At 40.7% G+C, this 22,901-nt stretch overlaps 1 protein-coding gene across 1 annotated transcript in view; it reads left to right on the forward strand.

Moving 5' to 3' along the window:
* Window positions 1–632: 632 nt before the first annotated feature.
* LSS (lanosterol synthase) overlaps window positions 633–22,901 on the forward strand; it is a 131,662-nt gene continuing 109,393 nt past the window's right edge. The window contains exons 1-2 of the mRNA XM_053698896.1: window positions 633–774; window positions 21,624–21,783. Of these exons, the coding sequence (XP_053554871.1) occupies window positions 758–774; window positions 21,624–21,783 (177 nt within the window). The 5' untranslated portion in view covers window positions 633–757. The remainder of the gene's footprint in view (window positions 775–21,623; window positions 21,784–22,901) is intronic.

Raw genomic sequence — 22,901 nt, forward strand, 5'->3', positions numbered from 1 at the left:
TACTCATTTTAGTGATTTCCCATCATTTGCAATCCCAGATAGCGACTTCCTACAAAATAAATAATAAAAAACAAAATTAAAGAATTTAAATAAATGTTGGGCTCCACGTGTAATATTCTCCCATATCCAGGTCTCCATGTTTCTAGTACAAAGCCAAAGCCCAAATGAGCTTCCCAGTATTCAGAGCTGGAAAAAGACGAGCCTCAAAATCTGTCCGTCTGTTATAAAGCAGCTTCTAATAAGGATCCTAGCTTCTTGTTTCATGAAAACACATTGTTGCTCCTTTTCCACAGTTGTATTTCTTACATGTTCCGCATAAGTCGAAATAACAGCTCCTTCTGTATAAGCATTAGCAAGGCAGCTGCAGAAGTAAAACGGCAGTTGAGTTTACAATAGAATTAGATCTGAGTCTTCTGCAACTACTTCTGACTTCAACTCGTGTACCATCCATGTAATTACTGCAGTCACGTGACATCAGAAGGCAATCGCTACCATTTCCCTATTGGCTGTCTAAATTAATTCTCCACCCTGATGTGATAGTCTGCCCCACCCTCTACCCATGTCAGGTTAGAATGACGCAGGATCGGGCGGCGGGTTGCATTTTGGGGCTTGTAGTTTATCCTATTCCAATGTGCTACAAAAAATGCACAACTGACTACAAGTCCCAGAAGCTTCTGTTGTTCGGTAGGCAAGACCAATGTTAGCATAAGGGATGGAGTTTGACAGTTCTGAAGACTAGATATCTTTGATTGGAGACATGAGCGGAGGGGAAACGTAAGTAAATCAAAATCTGTGATGAAGAAATGATATGTTAAGAACCTCGGAGCCAGGTATAATATATATATATATATATATATATATATATATATATATATATATATATATATATATATATATATATATATATATATATATATATATATATATATATATATATATATATATATATATATATCTTAGCGTAGTTTATTAGGAGCATCTGCCCAATTTAGTATTTTAGCGTATTTAATTCTCAGTGCTCTCACTGGTACCACAATGTTTACACAATGTTGCAAGTAATCAGACTGCATGAAAAACTGTGAAGCTAACCATTTCATGTCTATGCACTGTAAAATTAAAACTTTATTGCCTATATATAGTAGTTTTTTAAATGCATGTTTTTTTTTTATAACAGGTGATGCAGGGCAGCATATTTATTATTTCTTAACAACAACCAAAGTGGGGACAGCATATTTCTGCTCTCATAGATCTGCTCTTAGTGTGTTCAATCTTTTTTATTGTAGTCTTTCCTCTTGTGTGTAGTTTCACATATTTTTCTATTCCTCATAAAAAGTATGGTTTTACCCCTTTAGGTGGGTTAAATTCCTTTAACATTTGTACTCAGCTCCTGTAACTTAATTTAGTGATATTTTTCCTTGTCATCCTCTATTTTTGTTTGCTTGTATAATTTCTTTTCTTCCTTTACTCTCTACCTATGCACACTATTAAAGTGAAGGTAAAGTTTAATTTTTTTAACCCCTTAATGACCAGCAGCGTACCCTGGTCCTTTTGACATACACACCACGATTATGGTTGCCACCTTTTCCTAAAAAATATATCGGTGTATCAGATTCTGCTCCTTTGTCAGAATCTGCTCCCTCTGACTGCGCATGCTCTTTATGACGAAAAATAAGATGAAAGCACATCGTCGCATATTTAATCACAGTGAGAAGTGATTGAACTTTGCCTTGTGTGTGTATATATATATATATATATATATATATATATATATATATATATATATATATATATATATAAAAATATATAATACACTTTCAATTTGTGTGACAGTATTACATTTCAACACTGCATGCGTAGCGGCAGCAAGATCCGAAACAACTTCCTTGTCAGAATCTGCTCCCTCTGAGTGCGCATGTTGCTGATTGACTTAATCACATTCCACACAATCCTATTTAACATATGTGGAGTGTGATTACGTCATACAGAGCAAGCAGTCAGAGGGAGCAGATTCTAACAAAGGAGCAGACTCTGATAGAACACCGGCCATGGGTGAGGGTGGATCCACAAAAGGGCGGAGACAAAAACGAGATGCCAGAGATATGCACAGCTTGGTTAACCCAATTTTTAATTTAATTTTAATTTTAATTTGGGACAAATCTGATAAGTGATAACACAAGATGCCTCAATAGCGTCCATATTTCTTAAAATAAGATATACAGTGCTGTATACGGCCCCTGAGGTGGGTACTATGACCCCACACATGGGTATGGTAACAGAGGGTCACATGAGCCCGGAGCTCTCGGTATTATAGCAGAAATAACCCTTACCCGAATGTGGACCTCCTTATTCAAGCGCCTTCATGCATTGTGGGACAAAGCCTGGTCCGGCGGTCCCTGATTTCACCTTATGTTCACGTAGGACGGAGCCGGGACAAGACTCCCAACCTCAGGACAGACATCCCACAACACACGGACCCCCGTGCCAGTCTAGGTCGCCGCCATTACCCTACCACAAACCACGCATGCGCTATTGACAGCTCTCCATAGCAAAGGAATTACGGGAAGTTGAGTCCAAAATACCAGTCTAGCTAGCGAATGAGGCGGTTAGTTAAACTACAACTCCCAGAATGTATTGCGTAGAACAACTGGGAAATGTAGTTGTTTATTGTAAAAGCTCACATGTCATAGTGCAGCTACAGTAAGCGGGTTGTTTTCCAGGGAAATAGATAGTAGACTCCGGAAGCCAGGCATTAGAATTTTAAAATACTGGCTTTTGCATTGCCGGTATTTTACTAATGCTGGCACCGACTCCTAATCACAGATTACCAGCTGTGCCAGTAAAATACCGGCTGGGTGGCAACCCTAACCGTGGGTCAGTAGGCAGTGCCTATGATGCTAGGCAATCCCATATAGGAAGCGGCTAAGGTTTCAGGACAGTCGAACGGTTAGAACGTCATAACGGCATGATGGGGTTAAGTCTGTCCTTCTGCTACATACAAACATACACAAATAAATATTTATATATATATATATATATATATATATATATATATATATATACACACACAGGCAATGTCCAGAACACAAACCTGGCTTAAGGGTATGTTGTTTATCCAGAAAAAAGCAGGCAACACAGGATACTTTGTAACAAGCCTTTTAATCTACAAAGTGTAAAGTAATAGGGCCTTAAACCATAACGTTTCGGTTCTGAAACGAACCTTTCTCAAATGGAGCCCATGGAAGACATAAATAACTCCCAAACAAACCCATCCTATATACCTAGTGTAGTGTCAATATCAAAGTGAATAATTACCCTGATTACTGCTTTCCCGCTCCGCATCAAACCGCCTGTCACACTACTACAACACCATGCGTGTCCACGCATATTGACGTCATCAGTCACAGCCGACAAAGAAGCAGGATGGTGTGTATCTAAAAATGAAATACATCTAAAAGAAAGATATATATGGATAAAGTGTATATAAACTATAGATACACACCATCCTGCTGTCTGCGTTTCCCCTCTCGCCGCATCACATCGCTACAAACGGTTGTTTACCGTTGCTATGCCAACACTCACGGCCTGCTTCTTTGTCGGCTGTGACTGATGACGTCAATATGCGTGGACACGCATGGAGTTGTAGTAGTGTGACAGGAGGTTTGATGCAGAGCGGGAAAGCAGTAATCAGGGTAATTATTCACTTTCATATTGACACTACACTGGGTATATAGGATGGGTTTGTTTGGGAGTTATTTATGTCTTCCATGGGCTCCATTTGAGAAAGGTTTGTTTCAGAACCGAAACATTATGGGTTAAGGCCCTATTACTTTACACTTTGTGGATTAAAAGGCTTGTTACAAAGTTTCCTGTGTTGCCTGCTTTTTTCTGGATACACAACATACACACACACATATACATAAACATGTACACATAGATACAAATACATGCACACACACAACTGCTGAGAAGGGAGGGGCTGAGTGCTGAGGTTACACTAGTTAAAGTGCAGATAACAGGTCAGAAGAAAAGAAAAATACTCCACATTTTATATTTGGGAAAGGAGGCTGGGGCATTTGTCCTACACAGTTCCTAAGCCCATGCATTTTGGGATTTTTAGTTTGTCCTATTTCAATGTGATACGAAAAAAGAAAATGTCTAACTGACTACAAGCCCCAGAAGCTACCGTTGTTTGGTAGGTAAGATTACCTGATGCTAATGTGGGTTTTAATGTTGGGGGGGTTGTATTTTTTTTTTACAGGCAAAAGAGCTGATTACTTTGGGGCATGCCCCGCAAAAAGCCCTTTTAAGGGCTGGTAAAAGAGCTGATTACCTTGTAATGTAGAATAGGGTAGGGGCTTTTATTATTTTGTTTTTTTTTTAATTTTATTAGGAGGCTTAGATTAGGTGTAATTCGTTTAAAATTCTTGTAATATTTTTTTATTTTCTGTAATTTAGTGTTTGGTTTTTTTGTAATTTAGTTTAGTTTATTTAATTGTATTTAATTGTAGGTATTGGTAGCTAATTTATTTAATTAATTTAATGATAGTGTAGTGTTAGGTTTAATTATAACTTAGGTTAGGATTTATTTTACAGGTATTTCTTTTAGCTAGGTAGTTATTAAATAGTTAATACCTATTTAATAACTAATGTACCTAGTTAAAATAAATACAAAGTTGCCTGTAAAATAAATATAAATCCTAAGATAGCTACAATGTAATTATTAATTACATTGTAGCTATCTTAGGGTTTATTTTACAGGTAAGTATTTAGTTTTAAATTGGAATAATTAATTTAATGATAGTGTAGTGTTAGGTTTAATGGTAGCTTAGGTTAGGATTTATTTTACAGGTAATTTTGTAATTATTTTAACTAGGTAGCTATTAAATAGTTAATACCTATTTAATAGCTATTGTACCTAGTTAAAATATATGCAAAGTTGCCTGTAAAATAAAAATAAATCCTAAAATAGTTACAATGTAATTATTAGTTATATTGTAGCTATATTAGGGTTTATTTTATAAGTAAGTATTTAGTTTTAAATATGATTAATTTAGTTAATAGGAGTAATATTATTTAGATTTATTTAGGGTTAGTGTTAGACTTAGGTTTAGGGGTTAATAATTTTATTATAGTGGTGGCGGTGTAGGGGGGGCAGGATAGGGGTTAATAAATTTATTATAGGTGACGGCGGTATAGTCGGGGGCAGGATAGGGGTTAATAGGTATTATGTAGGTGGCGGCGGGGTCCGGGGTTTAGGGGTTAACATATTTATTATAGTTGCGGCGGTTTAGGGGTTAATATATTTATTATAGTTGCGGCGGGGTCTAGGAGTGGCGGTTTAGGGGTTAACATATTTTTTATGGTTGCGGCGGGGTCCAGGAGCGGCGGTTTAGGGGTTAATATATTTATTATAATTGCGGCGGGGTCTAGGAGTGGCGGTTTAGGGGTTAACATATTTATTATGGTTGGGGCGGGGTCCGGGGGCGGCGGTTTAGGGGTTAATATATTTATTATAGTTGCGACGGGGTCTAGGAGCGGCGGTTTAGGGGTTAATAACTTTATTTAGTTGCGGGGGGCTCCGGGGGCGCCGGTATAGGGGGTAGAACAGTATAGTATAGTGTGAGTGCTTAGTGACAGGGGTATCAATAAAGCTGTAAAAAAGCCGAAGAGCAGCGAGATTGATGATTGGTAACTATCACAGTCCGCTGCTCATCACCCGGTACTTGGTGCGCGGCTTTTTGACAGATTTATTGATAACTTTGGCGAGCGTATTCAGGTCCGCGGCGGCGATGTGAGGCGAGCTTAGGCGAGCGTATTGGGGCCGGCGAAGGCAGGTACATACGGAGCTTCATAACTAGAGTCCATAGACTTACAGCAGCCCAACCAGTAGCTACTGTACAGACACACACTTATGAGAGACTAATGTTCACACAGCACAGCCTTAAAGGTACAACTCACCTAACGCTCACACAGTCTTAAACGGCCAGGCACATACAACCTGCACAGCCTTTAAAAAGGACAACTCACATCACACGCCCAGTCCTAACGGGACACATCACAGTATGCAAATACACACAACCTTCCACATTTTCAAAGTCTTTAAGGAACAAACACACACTATGCACACAGCCTTAATCGGATGCTTAGTCTTAAAGGGGCAGGCAGCCACATACAAAATGCACATACAACTCACCACATGCTCATGCATACTTAAAGGGACAGGCACACAAAACTCACACTGCCTTTAAAGAGACAACTCACACCAAACACAGTCTTAAAAGGAACAAATAACAGTATATGCACAAACACACACAACCTTGCATGCTCTCAAAGTCTTAAAGGAACAGGCACATATAATGCATACAGCCTTAAAGGGATGGTCTATGTTAAAGGGACATGCGGCCATATACAAAATGCATTTACAACTTTTCGAATGCTAACTCAGTCTTATAAGGACAGGCACACACACCCCACTCAGTCTTTAAAGGGACAACTTACACCACACACAGAGTTTCAAAGCAACAGGTCACCCAGTATGTGCACACACAACCTTGCATGCTCCCAAAGACTTATAGGGACAGTCAGCGCACAGAGCCTTTAAAGGCACACTCAGTCTTAAAAGGAAAGGTACACATACAATGCACACAGCTTTTAAATGGGCAACTTACACCATACGCACAGTCTTAAAGGGGACAGATCACAGTATGCGCATACACTCAACCTTGTGTGCGCTAAAAGTCTTAAAAGAACAGACACATACAATGCACATAGCCTTAAATGGATATTCAGTCTTAAAGTTGCAGGTACACACCCCACACAGCCTTTAAAGAAAATACTCTCACCACATGCACACAGTCTTAATCATGCAGGCCTTAAAGGGACAGATCACGCCAAGTACAAACACTGACAACACACACAGTCTTAAAGAGACAGCTAGCCCCACACTCACACAGTCTTTAAGTGATAGATGCACACAGCCTTAAAGTACACCAAATACAGTGTTAAAGGGACAGATCACAGTATGCACAAACACACACGGTGTACACAGTCGTAAAGGGAGAGCTCACACCACACGCACACTGTCTCAATGGTACAGTTGCACACACAGAGTGCACACAGCCTTTAAAGAACAGCTCACACCATGCACACACTAACACACTGAGAATAATACAAAATTGTAGGACTTTCAATAATGCAAAATGAAACCAAGTCTATTTTTTAACCTGTTTGAGTAACCGTTAAGGTGAAAAGTCCCATGAGAACTGGTTCTCCAATTCTGAACACATATTGGCAATTTGTATGTATGGCAAGTGTCAGACTGTCCAAAATTTGGATTGCAGAGCTCACCCCTAATTTCCCTTATGCCTGCAAATTAAATATCACCAAACGAATAGTTCCCCCTGTCCAATATAAGTTAAATATAACTTTGCTTCCCCATATAATATAAACAAAGATGGACTTTACATATATAAAAGTAATTATCCATCAGTCACATTGGTCTACAAGGATTATTAGCAGTGAGCTCTGCTTCAAAGTTTAGTGATATCTAACAAACCTATAGTATGTAAGGGTTCAAGAATCGATTTGGATAAAAGTCTCATTGGTCCAAAATAAAAGTCACAGTATATGCCACTTGAATAATTTGGTTAATATTGTTTTAATCACCACAGTCTCCAGTACTGCCTGTCTCAGCATAAAAATCTACCTCCTAAGAAATATATGTTGTTAGCCTGTCAAAACTTATTGTAAGATGTCACCCCAGTCAGTGAGTAATAGCCACTGTGCTCAAGACTCCCAGAAAAAGGGAAGAGACCCTTCTGTCCATTAGTAATGATACATTTTAGAACGTGGAATGGTACAATCCATAAATATTAGACAGGTTAGGCAGACTGAGTGCTGTTTGTAGGCCATAGACTCTTGGGGATGACGAGTTTCAGTTTTGGATGATTGGTACTGGATGAGTGATAAATTTATGACCATAAATGGTAGGTTTCTCTGAAGAGGTACGTTCTGAGCGATGATTTAAAACTTTGAATGCTGGTAGAATGTCAGAGTGAGGAGAGATGCAGCCCATGAGAAGTCCTGAAGGTGGGAGTTGGTGATACAAGTGACTTTAGTGTTCTTCCAGGAACACTACCCGGCTACAATGTAACCTGATATTAAAGGGACCTGAAATCCAAATATTTTCTTTCATGATTTAGAAAGAGAATGTAATTTTAAACGACTTTCCAATTTACTTCTATTATCTAATGTGCTTCATTCTCTTGATATCATTTGTTGAAAAACATATCTAAATAAGCTCAGAAGCTGCTGATTGGTGGCTGGCTGCACATAGATGCCTCATGTAATTGGCTCACCCATGTGGATTGCTATTTCTTCAACAAATGATACATAAAGAATGACGCAAATTAGATAATAGAAGTATATTGGGATGTTGTTTAAAATTGTATGCTCTATCTGAATCATTAAAGAAACATTTTGAGTTTCATGTTCCTTTAAACTAAAATGAGCTAATATGACTTTTTTTCTGTTTGTTGCATACATTATCAAGAAATCAACTTATGTTAAAGGGACACTAAACACTAAATAAAAGCTATATAGAATGATGCATTCAAAGAAAAGATTAGTCTGAGAATAACCTGTAGATGTTTTTTTTTTAAAGTTTTATTAGTTATTTAAATAGTGACAAAATAAGTGTAAGTGTTTATTGTCTATGTTGTAACTTAGGTTACCTTCTCTGCTGTTGCCAATTAGGGATGGCTATAAATAGGTCACTAGAGTGTGCAGCCAATGGCTGAGTGAAATATAGCAGTGTTCTGCACTTCCACTTCTAACAGGAGCTGAAAAGCTCGCAATTTTAGAATGGAATTACAGAAAAAGCGGACAAAATAAAAAAATGACGATATATTGCAGAGTTTTTTTTATGTTTATGATTTATCATTTTATATTACCATCTCAAAGTGTTTAATGTCCCTTTAAATTATGCAATGAATTTGTGGTTTGGATAGCTAAACTAACATTATACATAAGAGAAAATGTTTATAATATTGCAAAGTATTACACTGCTATTTCCTAGTGCAACATTTTCTGTGAAGAGCAATCGACTTGAAGTGTAGGTCAGAAGGAGGTGGCTAGGAGATTATGTAGGGATGGGTTTTGAGATACAGTGGGGTATGGAGGTCTCATTCTACCTCATAGTGTCAGGGAGAGACTTTTGCTTGTGGGATGACCACCCCCCCTGATCTGGTTGAAAATAAAAATCTTTCTCCAACATTGGTGTGTCTGGTCCACGGCGTCATCCTTACTTGTGGGAATATCTCTTCCCCAACAGGAAATGGCAAAGAGTCCCAGCAAAGCTGGCCATATAGTCCCTCCTAGGCTCCGCCCACCCCAGTCATTCTCTTTGCCGTTGCACAGGCAACATCTCCACGGAGATGGTTAAGAGTTTTTTGGTGTTTAAATGTAGTTTTTTATTCTTCTATCAAGTGTTTGTTATTTTAAAATAGTGCTGGTATGTACTATTTACTCTGAAACAGAAAAGGATGAAGATTTCTGTTTGTGAGAGGAAGATGATTTTAGCAGACAGTAACTAAAATCGATTGCTGTTTCCACATAGGACTGTTGAGATGAAGTAACTTCAGTTGGGGGAAACAGCAGACTTTTCTGCTTAAGGTATGACTAGCCATATTTCTAACAAGACCATGTAATGCTGGAAGGCTGTCATTTCCCCTCATGGGGACCGGTAAGCCATTTTCTTAGTGAAGCAAACAGAATAAAGGGCTTAATATGGGCTATAAAACTGGTAGACACTTTTATGGGCTAAATCGATTGCTTTATTTGGGCATTTTATACATGTTTATGCTGATAATTCACATTTATAAACTTGGGGAACGTTTTTTAACGGCAGGCACTATGTTAGACACCTTTTCCAGTCAGGGAGGGCCTTCCCAGTTGTAGGCTGAGCCTCATTTTCGCGCCATTACTGCGCAGTTGTTTTTTGAGAGCAAGACATGCAGATGCATGTGTGAGGATCTGAAAGTAGCTGGAAAAGTTTCTAGAAGGCGTCACTTGGTATCGTATTCCCCTCTGGGCTTGGTTAGGTCACAGCAAAGGCTATAGCTGGGACTGTATAGGGGTTAAATTTGTAAACGGCTCCGGTTCCGTTATTTTAAGGGTTAAAGCTCTGAAAATTGGTGTGCAATACTCTTAATGCTTTAAGACACTGTGGTGTAATTTTTGAACAATTCCTTCATACTTTTTCACATATTCAGTAATAAAGTGTTTCCTGTTTAAAATTTAAAGAGACAGTAACGGTTTTGTTTTAAAACGTTTTTTGTACTTTATTGACAAGTTTAAGCCTGTTTAACATGTCTGTGCCTTCGGATAAGCTATGTTCTATATGTATGAAAGCCAATGTGTCTCCCCATTTAAATTTGTGTGATAATTGTGCCATAGCGTCCAAACAAAGTAAGGACAGTACTGCCACAGATAATGAAATTGCCCAAGATGATTCCTCAGATGAGGGGAGTAAACATGATACTACATCATCTCCTACTGTGTCTACACCAGTTTTGCCCACGCAGGAGGCCCCTAGTACATCTAGCGCGCCAATGCTTATTACCATGCAACAATTGACGGCTGTAATGGATAACTCCATAGCAAATATTTTATCCAAAATGCCTACATATCAGAGAAAGCGCGATTGCTCTGTTTTAAACACTGAAGAGCAGGAGGGCGCTGAAGATAATTGTTCTGTCATACCCTCACACCAATCTGAAGGGGCCATGAGGGAGGTTTTGTCAGATGGGGAAATTTCAGATTCAGAAAAAATTTCTCAACAAGCTGAACCTGATGTTGTGACATTTAAATTTAAATTAGAACATCTCCGCGCACTGCTTAAGGAGGTGTTATCTACTCTGGATGATTGTGACAACTTGGTCATTCCAGAGAAATTATGCAAGATGGACAAGTTCCTAGAGGTTCCGGTGCACCCAGACGCTTTTCCTATACCCAAGCGGGTGGCGGACATAGTGAATAAGGAGTGGGAAAAGCCCGGCATACCTTTTGTTCCCCCCCCCCTATATTTAAGAAATTATTTCCTATGGTCGACCCCAGAAAGGACTTATGGCAGACAGTCCCTAAGGTCGAGGGGGCAGTTTCTACTCTAAACAAGCGCACTACTATTCCTATCGAGGATAGTTGTGCTTTCAAAGATCCTATGGATAAAAAAATGGAGGGTTTGCTTAAAAAGATTTTTGTACAGCAAGGTTACCTTCTACAACCCATTTCGTGCATTGTTCCTGTCACTACAGCAGCGTGGTTCTGGTTCGAGGAACTAGAAAAGTCGCTCAGTAGAGAGACTCCATATGAGGAGGTTATGGACAGAGTTCACGCACTTAAGTTGGCTAACTCTTTTATTTTAGATGCCGCTTTGCATTTAGCTAGATTAGCGGCGAAAAATTCAGGGTTTGCAATCGTGGCGCGCAGAGCGCTTTGGCTAAAGTCTTGGTCAGCGGATGTGTCATCCAAGACAAAATTGCTTAACATCCCTTTCAAAGGTAAAACTCTATTTGGACCAGAATTGAAAGAGATTATCTCAGACATCATTGGGGGAAAGGGCCACGCCCTTCCACAAGATAGGCCTTTCAAGGCCAAGAATAAGTCTAATTTTCGTTCCTTTCGCAATTTCAGGAACGGACCGGCCTCTAACTCTGCATCCTCTAAGCAAGAGGGTAATGCCTCACAACCCAAACCAGCCTGGAAACCGATGCAAGGCTGGAACAAGGGTAAGCAGGCCAAGAAGCCTGCTGCTGCTAACAAAACAGCATGAAGGAGTAGCCCCTGATCCGGGACCGGATCTAGTAGGGGGCAGACTCTCTCTCTTTGCTCAGGCTTGGGCAAGAGATGTTCAGGATCCCTGGGCACTAGAAATAGTTTCTCAGGGTTATCTTCTGGAATTCAGGGAACTACCCCCAAGGGGAAGGTTCCACATTTCTCACTTATCCTTAAACCAAATAAAGAGACAGGCGGTCTTACATTGTGTAGAAGACCTGTTATAGATGGGAGTGATACACCCAGTTCCAATAAAGGAACAAGGAATGGGATTTTATTCAAATCTGTTCGTAGTTCCCAAAAAAGAGGGAACTTTCAGACCAATTTTGGATTTGAAGATCCTAAACAAATTTCTCAGGGTACCATCGTTCAAGATGGAAACCATTCGAACGATTCTACCCACTATCCAGGAAGGTCAATTTATGACTACCGTGGATCTAAAGGATGCGTACCTACATATTCCTATCCACAAAGAACATCATCAGTTCCTAAGGTTCGCCTTTCTGGACAAACATTTCCAGTTTGTGGCCCTCCCATTCGGGTTAGCCACTGCTCCAAGGATTTTCACAAAGGTACTAGGGCCCCTTCTAGCGGTTCTAAGACCGAGGGGCATTGCAGTAGTACCTTACTTGGACGACATTCTAATACAAGCGTCGTCCCCGTCAAAAGCAAAGGCTCATACAGGCATCGTTCTGGCCTTTCTCAGATCACACGGATGGAAGGTGAACATAGAAAAAAGTTCTCTGTCTCCGTCAACAAGAGTTCCCTTCTTGGGAACAATAATAGATTCCTTAGAAATGAGGATTTTTCTGACAGAGGTCAAAGTCAAAACTTCTAAGCACTTGTCAAGTTCTTCATTCTGTTCCACGTCCTTCCATAGCGCAGTGCATGGAAGTAGTAGGGTTGATGGTTGCAGCAATGGACAAAGTTCCTTTTGCACGAATTCATCTAAGACCATTACAACTGTGCATGCTCAAACAGTGGAATGGGGACTATACAGACTTGTCTCCAATGATTCAAGTAGATCAGAAGACCAGAGATTCACTCCGTTGGTGGCTGACCTTGGACCATCTATCCCAGGGAATGAGCTTCCGCAGACCAGAGTGGGTCATTGTCACGACCGACGCCAGTCTAGTGGGCTGGGGCGCGGTCTGGGAATCCCTGAAAGCTCAGGGACTATGGTCTCGGGAAGAGTCTCTTCTCCCGATAAACATTCTGGAACTAAGAGCGATCTTCAATGCTCTCAGGGCTTGGCCTCAGCTAGCAAAGGCCAGATTCATAAGATTCCAATCAGACAACATGACGACCGTTGCGTATATCAATCATCAGGGGGGAACAAGGAGTTCCCTGGCGATGAAAGAAGTGACCAAAATAATTCAATGGGCGGAGGATCACTCCTGCCACCTATCTGCGATCCACATCCCAGGTGTGGAAAACTGGGAAGCGGATTATCTGAGTCGTCAGACATTCCATCCGGGGGAGTGTGAACTCCACCCGGAGATCTTTGCCAACTAACTCAATTATGGGGCATTCCAGACATGGATCTGATGGCGTCTCGTCAGAACTTCAAGGTTCCTTGCTACGGGTCCAGATCCAGGGATCCCAAGGCGACTCTAGTAGATGCACTAGTAGCACCTTGGACCTTCAACCTAGCTTATGTGTTCCCACCGTTTCCTCTCATTCCCAGGCTGGTAGCCAGGATCAAACAGGAGAGGGCCTCGGTGATCTTGATAGCTCCTGCGTGGCCACGCAGGACTTGGTATGCAGACCTGGTGAATATGTCATCGGTTCCACCATGGAAGCTACCTTTGAGACAGGACCTTCTTGTTCAGGGTCCATTCGAACATCCAAATCTGGTCTCCCTCCAGCTGACGGCTTGGAGATTGAACGCTTGATTCTATCAAAGCGTGGGTTTTCAGATTCTGTGATAGATACTCTGGTTCAGGCCAGAAAACCGGTAACTAGAAAGATTTACCATAAAATATGGAAAAGATATATATCTGTTGGTGTGAATCCAAAGGATTCCCATGGAATAAGATAAAGATTCCTAAGATTCTCTCCTTTCTACAAGAAGGTTTGGAGAAAGGATTATCTGCAAGTTCTCTAAAGGGACAGATCTCTGCTTTATCTGTCTTACTACACAAAAGACTGGCAGCTGTGCCAGATGTTCAAGCATTTGTTCAGGCTCTGGTTAGGATCAAGCCTGTTTACAGACCTTTGACTCCTCCCTGGAGTCTAAATCTAGTTCTTTCAGTTCTTCAAGGGGTTCCGTTTGAACCTTTACATTCCATAGATATTAAGTTACTATCTTGGAAAGTTTTGTTTTTGGTTGCTATTTCTTCTGCTAGAAGAGTTTCAGAGTTATCTGCTCTGCAGTGTTCTCCGCCCTATCTAGTGTTCCATGCAGATAAGGTGGTTTTGCGTACTAAGCCTGGTTTTCTTCCAAAGGTTGTTTCTAACAAGAATATTAACCAGGAGATAGTTGTACCTTCTTTATGTCCGAATCCAGTTTCAAAGAAGGAACGTTTGTTACACAATTTGGACGTAGTCCGTGCTCTAAAATTCTATTTAGAGGCTACAAAAGATTTCAGACAAACATCTTCTTTGTTTGTTGTCTATTCTGGTAAAAGGAGAGGTCAAAAAGCGACTTCTACCTCTCTTTCCTTTTGGCTTAAAAGCATCATCCGATTGGCTTATGAGACTGCCAGACGGCAGCCTACTGAAAGAATCACAGCTCACTCCACTAGGGCTGTGGCTTCCACATGGGCCTTCAAGAACGAGGCTTCTGTTGACCAGATATGTAAGGCAGGGACTTGGTCTTCACTGCACACTTTTGCCAAATTTTACAAATTTGATACTTTTGCTTCTTCGGAGGCTATTTTTGGGAGAAAGGTTTTGCAAGCCGTGGTGCCTTCTGTTTAGGTAACCTGATTTGCTCCCTCCCTTCATCCGTGTCCTAAAGCTTTGGTATTGGTTCCCACAAGTAAGGATGACGCCGTGGACCGGACACACCAATGTTGGAGAAAACAGAATTTATGCTTACCTGATAAATGACTTTCTCCAACGGTGTGTCCGGTCCACGGCCCGTCCTGGTTTTTTAATCAGGTCTGATGAATTATTTTCTCTAACTACATTCACCACGGTACCATATGGTTTCTCCTATATTTTTCCTCCTGTCCGTCGGTCGAATGACTGGGGTGGGCGGAGGACTATATGGCCAGCTTTGCTGGGACTCTTTGCCATTTCCTGTTGGGGAAGATATATTCCCACAAGTAAGGATGACGCCGTGGACCGGACACACCGTTGGAGAAAGTAATTTATCAGGTAAGCATAAATTCTGTTTTCAAGCACAAGCACTAAAATTGTACCACCAATTATTCTTTTTAATCTCCTTCTATAAGGGAGTTATTTCTGAGTTTACCTAAAAAAAAGTTATATAACGGAGCATAAACAGACAACTGTGTAGTTCATATAAGATCATATAATATGTTAATTAAGAAAAACAAAAAATAAAATATATATACAGTTGTATGCAAAATTTAGGCACCCCTTACAATTTCCATGATTTTCATTTATAAATAATTGGGTGTTTGATCATCAATTTCATTTTGATCTATCAAATAACTGAAGGACACAGTAATATTTCAGTAGTGAAATAAGGTTTATTGGATTAACAGAAAATGTGCAATATGCATCAAAACAAAATTAGACAGGTGCATAAATTTGGGTACCCCAACAGAATTATTGCATCAATATTTAGTAGAGCCTTCTTTAGCAGAAATAACAGCCTCTAGACACTTCCTATAGCCTGTAATGAGTGTCTGGAGTCTGGATGAAGGTATTTTGGACCATTCCTCCTTGCAAAACATCTCCAGTTCAGTTAGGTTTGATGGTTGCCGATCATGGACAGCCCGCTTCAAATCACCCCACAGATTTTTAATGATGTTCATGACTGGGGACTGGGATGGCCATTCCAGAACATTGTACTTGTTCCTCTGCAGAAATGACAGAGTAGATTTTGAGCAATGTTTTGGGTCGTTGTCTTGTTGAAATATCCAGCCCCGGCGTAACTTCAGCTTTGTGACTGATTCCTCAACATTATTCTCAAGTATATTGCGACCCTCAACTTTAACAAGATTCACAGTACTGGCACTGGCCACACAGCCCCGCAGCATGATGGAACATCCACCACATTTTACGGTGGGTAGCTAGTGTTTGCCTTGGAGCGCTGTGTTTTTTTGCCGCCATGCATAACTCCCCTTGTTATGACCAAATAACTCACTCTTTGTTTCATCAGTCCACAGCACCTTCTTCCAAAATGAAGCTGGCTTGTACAAATGTGTGTTTGCATACCCCAAGCGTCTCTGTTTGTGGCGTGTGTGCAGAAAAGGCTTCTTCCGCATCACTCTCCCATACAGCTTCTCCTTGTTCAATTGCACTGAATTGTTGAACGATGCACAGTGACACAATCTGCAGCAAGATGATGTAGTAGGTCTTTGGAGGTGGGCTGTTTTTGACCGTTCTCACCATCCTTTGCATCTCCAATATTTTACTTGGCCTGCACGTCTTGCCTTAATAAGAACTGTGCCTGTGGTCTTCCATTTACTCACTATGTTCCTCACAGTGGACACTGACAGCTTAAATCTCTTTGATAGCTTTTTGTAGCCTTCCCCTAAACCATAATGTTGAACAATCTTTGTTTTCAGGTCATTTGAGAGTTGTTTTGAGGCCTCCCATGTTGTCACTTTTCAGAGGAGAGTTAAAGAGAACAACAACTTGCAATTGGCCACCTTAAATATCTTTTCTCATGATTGGATACACCTGTCTATGAAGTTCAAGTCTTAATGGGATCACCAAACCAATTGTATGTTCCAATAAATCAGTGCTAGGTAGTTACAGGTATTCAAATCAACAAAATGACAAGGGTGCCCAAATTTATGCACCTGTCTAATTTCGTTTTGATGCATATTGCACATTTTCTGTTAATCCAATAAACCTAATTTCACTACTAAAATATTACTGTGTCCTTCAGTTAATTAATAGATCAAAATGAAATTGCTGATCCAAACACCCAATTATTTATAAATGAAAATCATGGCAAATTGTCAGGGGTGCCTAAACTTTTGCATACAACTGTGTGTGTGTGTGTGTGTATATATATATATATATATATATATATATATATATATATATATATATATATATATATATATATATATATATATAAAGCAGTATGTTTGCTTATGTATTGAAATAACAAAACACAAGGTTCTATAGTACCTAGAGGTATCTCAAATATTGCAAATAATTCTAGTACATTGCTATATCAGAGAAAAAACACAGACTTTTTCACTCAACTGCTTAAATTGCCCTCTAACTTGCTACAGACACATTCTCTCTCAGGAAACAGAGAAAAAAACACAGACTTTTTCACTCAACTGCTTCAATTGCCCTCTAACTTACTACAGACACATTCTCTCTCAGGAAACCGAGAAAAAACACAGACTTTTTCACTCAACTGCTTCAATTGCCCTCTAACTTACTACAGACACATTCTCTCTCAGGAAACAGAGAAAAAACACAGACTTTTTCACTCAACTGCTTCAATTGCCCTCTAACTTACTACAGGTAGCCTTCTGGAAAACAGCTTCCCTCACACCCTACCCCTCACCCCACCCACCCCAAGCTCATTTCCTCATTTATAGATAGTCTCCCACACAAATTTCACTCTCCTGAAATGACAAGTGCAAACACTGATCAGCACATCCTTCCATTCCCTTAACCCTATAGAATACAAAGTACTTTTGTAATATTACGTTTCATATACCTTTTTGTTCCCTTATGCAATTGTTACAGTAATTCAGTGTCTTATGTTTTTAACTTGTTCCCAATTCTGTAAAAATGCTCAATATATTCATATTCCTTTTTGCTACCCTTTGTCTCTATAACAAACTACACTATTCAATTACTCCTTCTCCCTCTCCGCCTGCACTGTTCATTAGCCCATCTCTCTTAAACTCACCTTACTTTTGTACTCATGAACTTTACCTATTCCTAAACACACTCTCTCTCCCCTGCAACTCATCTCAAAAGCACTCACTACTGCAAATCTGTATCTCATCTCATGTCACTCTCCCTCTTGCTTCTACTTACTGCTGGTGATATTTCCCCTAATCCTGGTCCCCAACCACTGACAAACCGTGCACATCCCTGTGTACCATCCCATAGACTCAGAAAACATAACTCTGCACACCTTACTCACATTCCTCTTGCATCTAAAGCCACTTCCCCTTTCACTTGTGCACTCTGGAACTCTCGCTCTGTTTGCAACAAGCTCACTTCTATACATGACCTCTTCATCTCCTGCTCCCTCAACCTTCTGGCCCTAACAGAAACCTGGCTCTCTCCCCTAGACACAGCATCCACTTCTGCTCTGTCACATGGGGGTCTCCACTTCAGCCACACTCCTAGGTCTGGTAATAGACAAGGAGGTGGTGTAGGTATTTTACTTTCCTCTCGTTGCACCTTTCAACAAATACATCCTATCTCTTCCCTCACTTTTCCCTCATTCGAAACCCACATGATTCGCTTATTCTCCCCTCTCTCTGTACGTGTTGCAGTCATATACCGACCCCCTGGCTCCTCAACTCAATTTCTAGATCACTTGGCTGCCTGGCTACCCTATTTCCTTTCCTCAGACACCCCTGCCCTCATTCTTGGCGACTTCAACATCCACCTTAACAATCCCACTGCCTCATCTGCTAAACAACTTCTGCAACTCACTTCCTCTTTCGGTCTGTCACAATGGACTGATTCTCCCACTCACTAAGATGGTCACTCTCTTGACCTGATCTTTAGCTATCGATGCACTCTCTCAAACTTCTCAAACTCCCCTTTTCCTCTTTCTGACCACCATCTCCTTACCTGCAACATATCATCCCTTCCTACAACTCTCCCACCTTCTACTCCTCACGCCAAACTTCACAGAAGCACTAGGTCTTTAGATCAGCAACAACTTGCTAATTCCCTTAAATCGCTCCTCTCATCCTTCTCCTCCTTTTCCTTCCCTGAACAATCTATCTGCCACTATAATTCCACCCTTATATCCGTCCTTGACAATCTAACCCCTCTTACCACTGCTCCGAAATCAAACACTCATCCCCAGCCCTGGCATACTCCTCTAACACGGTACCTACGCAGATGTTCCCGTACTGCTGAACGCCATTGGAGAAAATCATGGAGTTCAGCTGATTTTCTTTATTACAAATTCATCTTGAACTCCTACAACTCTGCCCTTAATCTCCACAAGCAACACTACTTCTCTACTCTTATCTCTAATCTTTCTTCAAACCCAAAACGTCTGTTCTCCACTTTCAATACTCTCCTCCGCCCTCCCCCACTTCCTAATGCAACTTCTCTGTCAGCTCAAGACTTTGCCAATCGACCATTAACAAAATTGACTCCATCAGACATGAAATCAGCTCTCAACATAATTCCATTCTCTCCCCCCCTCAAATACTCTCACTCAACCACAACCCTCATAACCTGAAACTTAGTTCATTCTCCCCTGTTACTGAGGAAGAAGTTTCGGCACTTATACTGCGCTCTCACCTCACTACCTGTCCCCTTGACCCTATCCCCCCACAGCTGCTCCCCTCTCTCTCTGCTACCCTTACCCCTATACTAACACACATTTTCAACCTCTCCCTCAGCACTGGTACATTTCCCTCATCGATGAAACATGCACTGGTCACACCTATCCTCAAAAAACCTTCCTTTGATCCTACCTCCCCATCCAACTACCGCCCTATTTCCCTCCTCCCTCTTGCTTCAAAGCTTCTCGAAAAACTAGTATATGCACGCCTATCCCATTTCCTTACGTTAAACTCCCTTCTTGACCCGCTGCAATCTGGATTTCGTCCCTATCACTCCACAGAGACAGCTATTGTTAAGGTCACCAACGACCTACTTACAGCTAAATCAAAAGGCCACTTCTCTTTGCTTATCCTCCTTGATCTGTCCGCAGCCTTTGACACTGTCGACCACCCTCTTTTGCTCCAAACCCTCCAATCCTTCGGCATCTGTGACACAGCCCTTTCATGGCTCTCTTCCTACCTGTCAAACCATACCTTCAGTGTAGCCTTCTCTGGCGCCTCCTCTGCCCTGTCACCACTTTCTGTCAGAGTACCGCAAGGCTCTGTCCTCGGTCCCCTTCTCTTCTCAATCTATAAGTCATCACTAGGTTCCGTAATTAAGTCCCACGGTTTCCAATATCATTTGTATGCCGATGACACCCAAATCTACTTCTCTGCAGCAGACCTATCTCCTTCCTTGCTAACCCGTGTCACTAACTGTCTTTCTCACATATCTTCCTGGATGTCCTCTCACTACCTCAAGCTAAATCTCTCCAAAACTGAGCTCCTCATTTTCCCCCCTTCTTCCAAAATCTCCACCCCCAATATCTCTATAACTGTCGACAACTCCATCATTACCCCTACCCCGCATGCCCAATGTCTTGGGGTCACATTTGACTCAGATCTTTCCTTCACTCCTCACATTCAGTCCTTGGCTACAGCCTGCCGCTTCCACCTTAAAAACATCTCTAAAATTAGACACTTTCTTACACAAGACACAACTAAGATTTTAATCCACTCTCTCATTCTTTCCCGCCTTGATTACAGCAACTCTGTCCTCTCTGGTCTCCACACCTGCCGCCTAGCTTCTTTACAATCCATAATGAATGCCTCTGCCAGACTCATCTTTCTTACACGTCGCTCTTCATCTGCTGCCTCTTCCTCTTGCCTCTAGGATCAAACACAAAACTCTCACTCTTACATACAAAGCCCTTAACTGCACTGCTCCCCCCTACATCTCAGACCTTGTCTCCAGATACTCTCCCTCCCGTCCCCTTCGCTCTGCTCATGACCTCCTACTCTCCTCCTCTCTTGTCACCTCATCACACTCCCGTTTACAGGACTTCTCCAGACTGGCTCCCATCTTGTGGAACTCTCTGCCTCGCTCCACAAGACTCTCTTCTAGTTTTAAAAGCTTCAAGTGCTCCCTAAAGACTCTACTGTTCAGGGACGCATACAACCTACGCTAACCTTTCCTAATACCAGTTCCTCTCCTCCACTGCAATCCCCTGAACCCCCTTAGCATGTAAGCCTAAAAGTCCAGCTCTTTGTAGATCACCTTCTTAAGAGCTGACTACAACAGTGCAACTCTTGGCAGGGCCTTCTACCCTATAATTGTTTTGTTTTGTACTCCCCCTTTGTTTATAGCGCTGCGGAATCTGTTGGCGCTCTACAAATAACCAATAATAATAATAATAATAATATATATACCCACTATATATTACAATGGAAACCTGCTTTTATCATAGATATCTCTTAATTGAAAAAGCACACTTATTTTTATATAACTTGTTATATGTAGAGATTTGCATTTTTTTTAATTTTAAATTAGAATGATGAGACTTAAAAATTCTATTTGAAAAACGTTTCCTTATTTGTTCTTTTGAGCAAATAATGCAAAGTGTGATAGAGCCATCTCACTGCTAAATAATTAAAAATACCAACAACAAAAAATGTTATTGTGTTATATTGGTGAAGGTGATGAAAATGTTTAATTCACAGTAAATAACTTTTATAGGCCAGTCTTTATTTTCATGTCTACTTTTGCTTCTATTCATCCATTTGTATGATAACCTATCTCTGAGGTGTTCTAAGAGTTCTTGAAGATTGAAATGAATGCCAGCTAGTATTTGCGAATAATTAATGCTCATTATTTAGGACTATACGCAGAAGGGGGGGACCCTATAAGACAACACCTGCCACAGACCTTACACGTTGGCGTCTCACATGTTCAGAGGGGAGACAAACGTGGAGATATGAAGAAGAGGAGAGGCGAAAACAGAGTGTGCTTGAGGCTCATTCCTTGGGACTGGACACTGTATGTTGGACTCAAAAAATTTTATGACCCCAAATATGTACAGATATAATATGCAGCTCAATATTTGTGCCGCAAATATGTGATAATAAGTCTCTAAATATATTCTGCTGCATAGTTATGGTTAGGAATATACCTTGTTATACAGTAGGGCTGCACGATTAATCGCAAATGCAATTTAAAACTGTGATTAATCGCCGCGATTTAAAACCCGCAAGAGTACGCAATTTTTTTTAAATAAAAAATTCTCTGTTCGTCATGAAAACGGAGATGGAGAGGGAGGATGAGAGTCAGTGACACATCCCCCATGTTTTCCAGGACAGTCACTCAGCGAAATGACTAACACATGAAGCAGTGTGCATTGTACTACCTTTACTGCACTTAGAAAGACAAATCATGCTGGTGGACAGTCAGCACTTTTCAGGTTTCTCCATGCACTCTGCTTCATATGTTACTCATACCACAGCTAGACTGACTGCCCAAGAAAACATGGACAATGTGCTAAGAACTGGCCAGCTAATTTCATTCAATTAGCTGTGTTGAGTTCACTTTTTTGTATTATGTACTCTAACTGTTCTTAGTGTTCTATTATGTACTTCAGAATAGCTGTGTGATGTAATATGACAGGCTGCAGGATGTCAGGATTGACCTTGTTAATGCAACATCCCTCATGTTTGCCTGGACAGTCACTCATCTAAATGAATAACAAATGCAGCAGTGTGTGCATTGTACTACCTTTACTGCACTTATACACAAATCATACTGCTGTAAAGTCAGCACTTTCAGGTTTCTCCATGCTTACACTGCTTCATATGTTAATCGTACCACAGCTAGACTGACTGCCCAAGAAAATATGACAATGTTGTGTCAGAAGACCTAAGAACTGGCTATGTAACCACAGCACAGGCAGCTAATTTTATTTTAACTATTTTGTGGTTTGTATTTTTATGTTCCCAGAGTGTATTGGACATTGAGAAATATGTACATTAAGATTCTGTAGTGTTAAATATATTTTTATTGAAAAATTAAGGTGTTATAGTCATTTATAAGAAAAATTTTGCCCATATCGTCCAGCCCTATTATACACAAAAATGTATATAGTTTGGTAAATATGCACATTG

This window comes from Bombina bombina, chromosome 1 (genome assembly GCF_027579735.1).
Source record: "Bombina bombina isolate aBomBom1 chromosome 1, aBomBom1.pri, whole genome shotgun sequence".
NCBI lineage: Eukaryota > Metazoa > Chordata > Amphibia > Anura > Bombinatoridae > Bombina > Bombina bombina.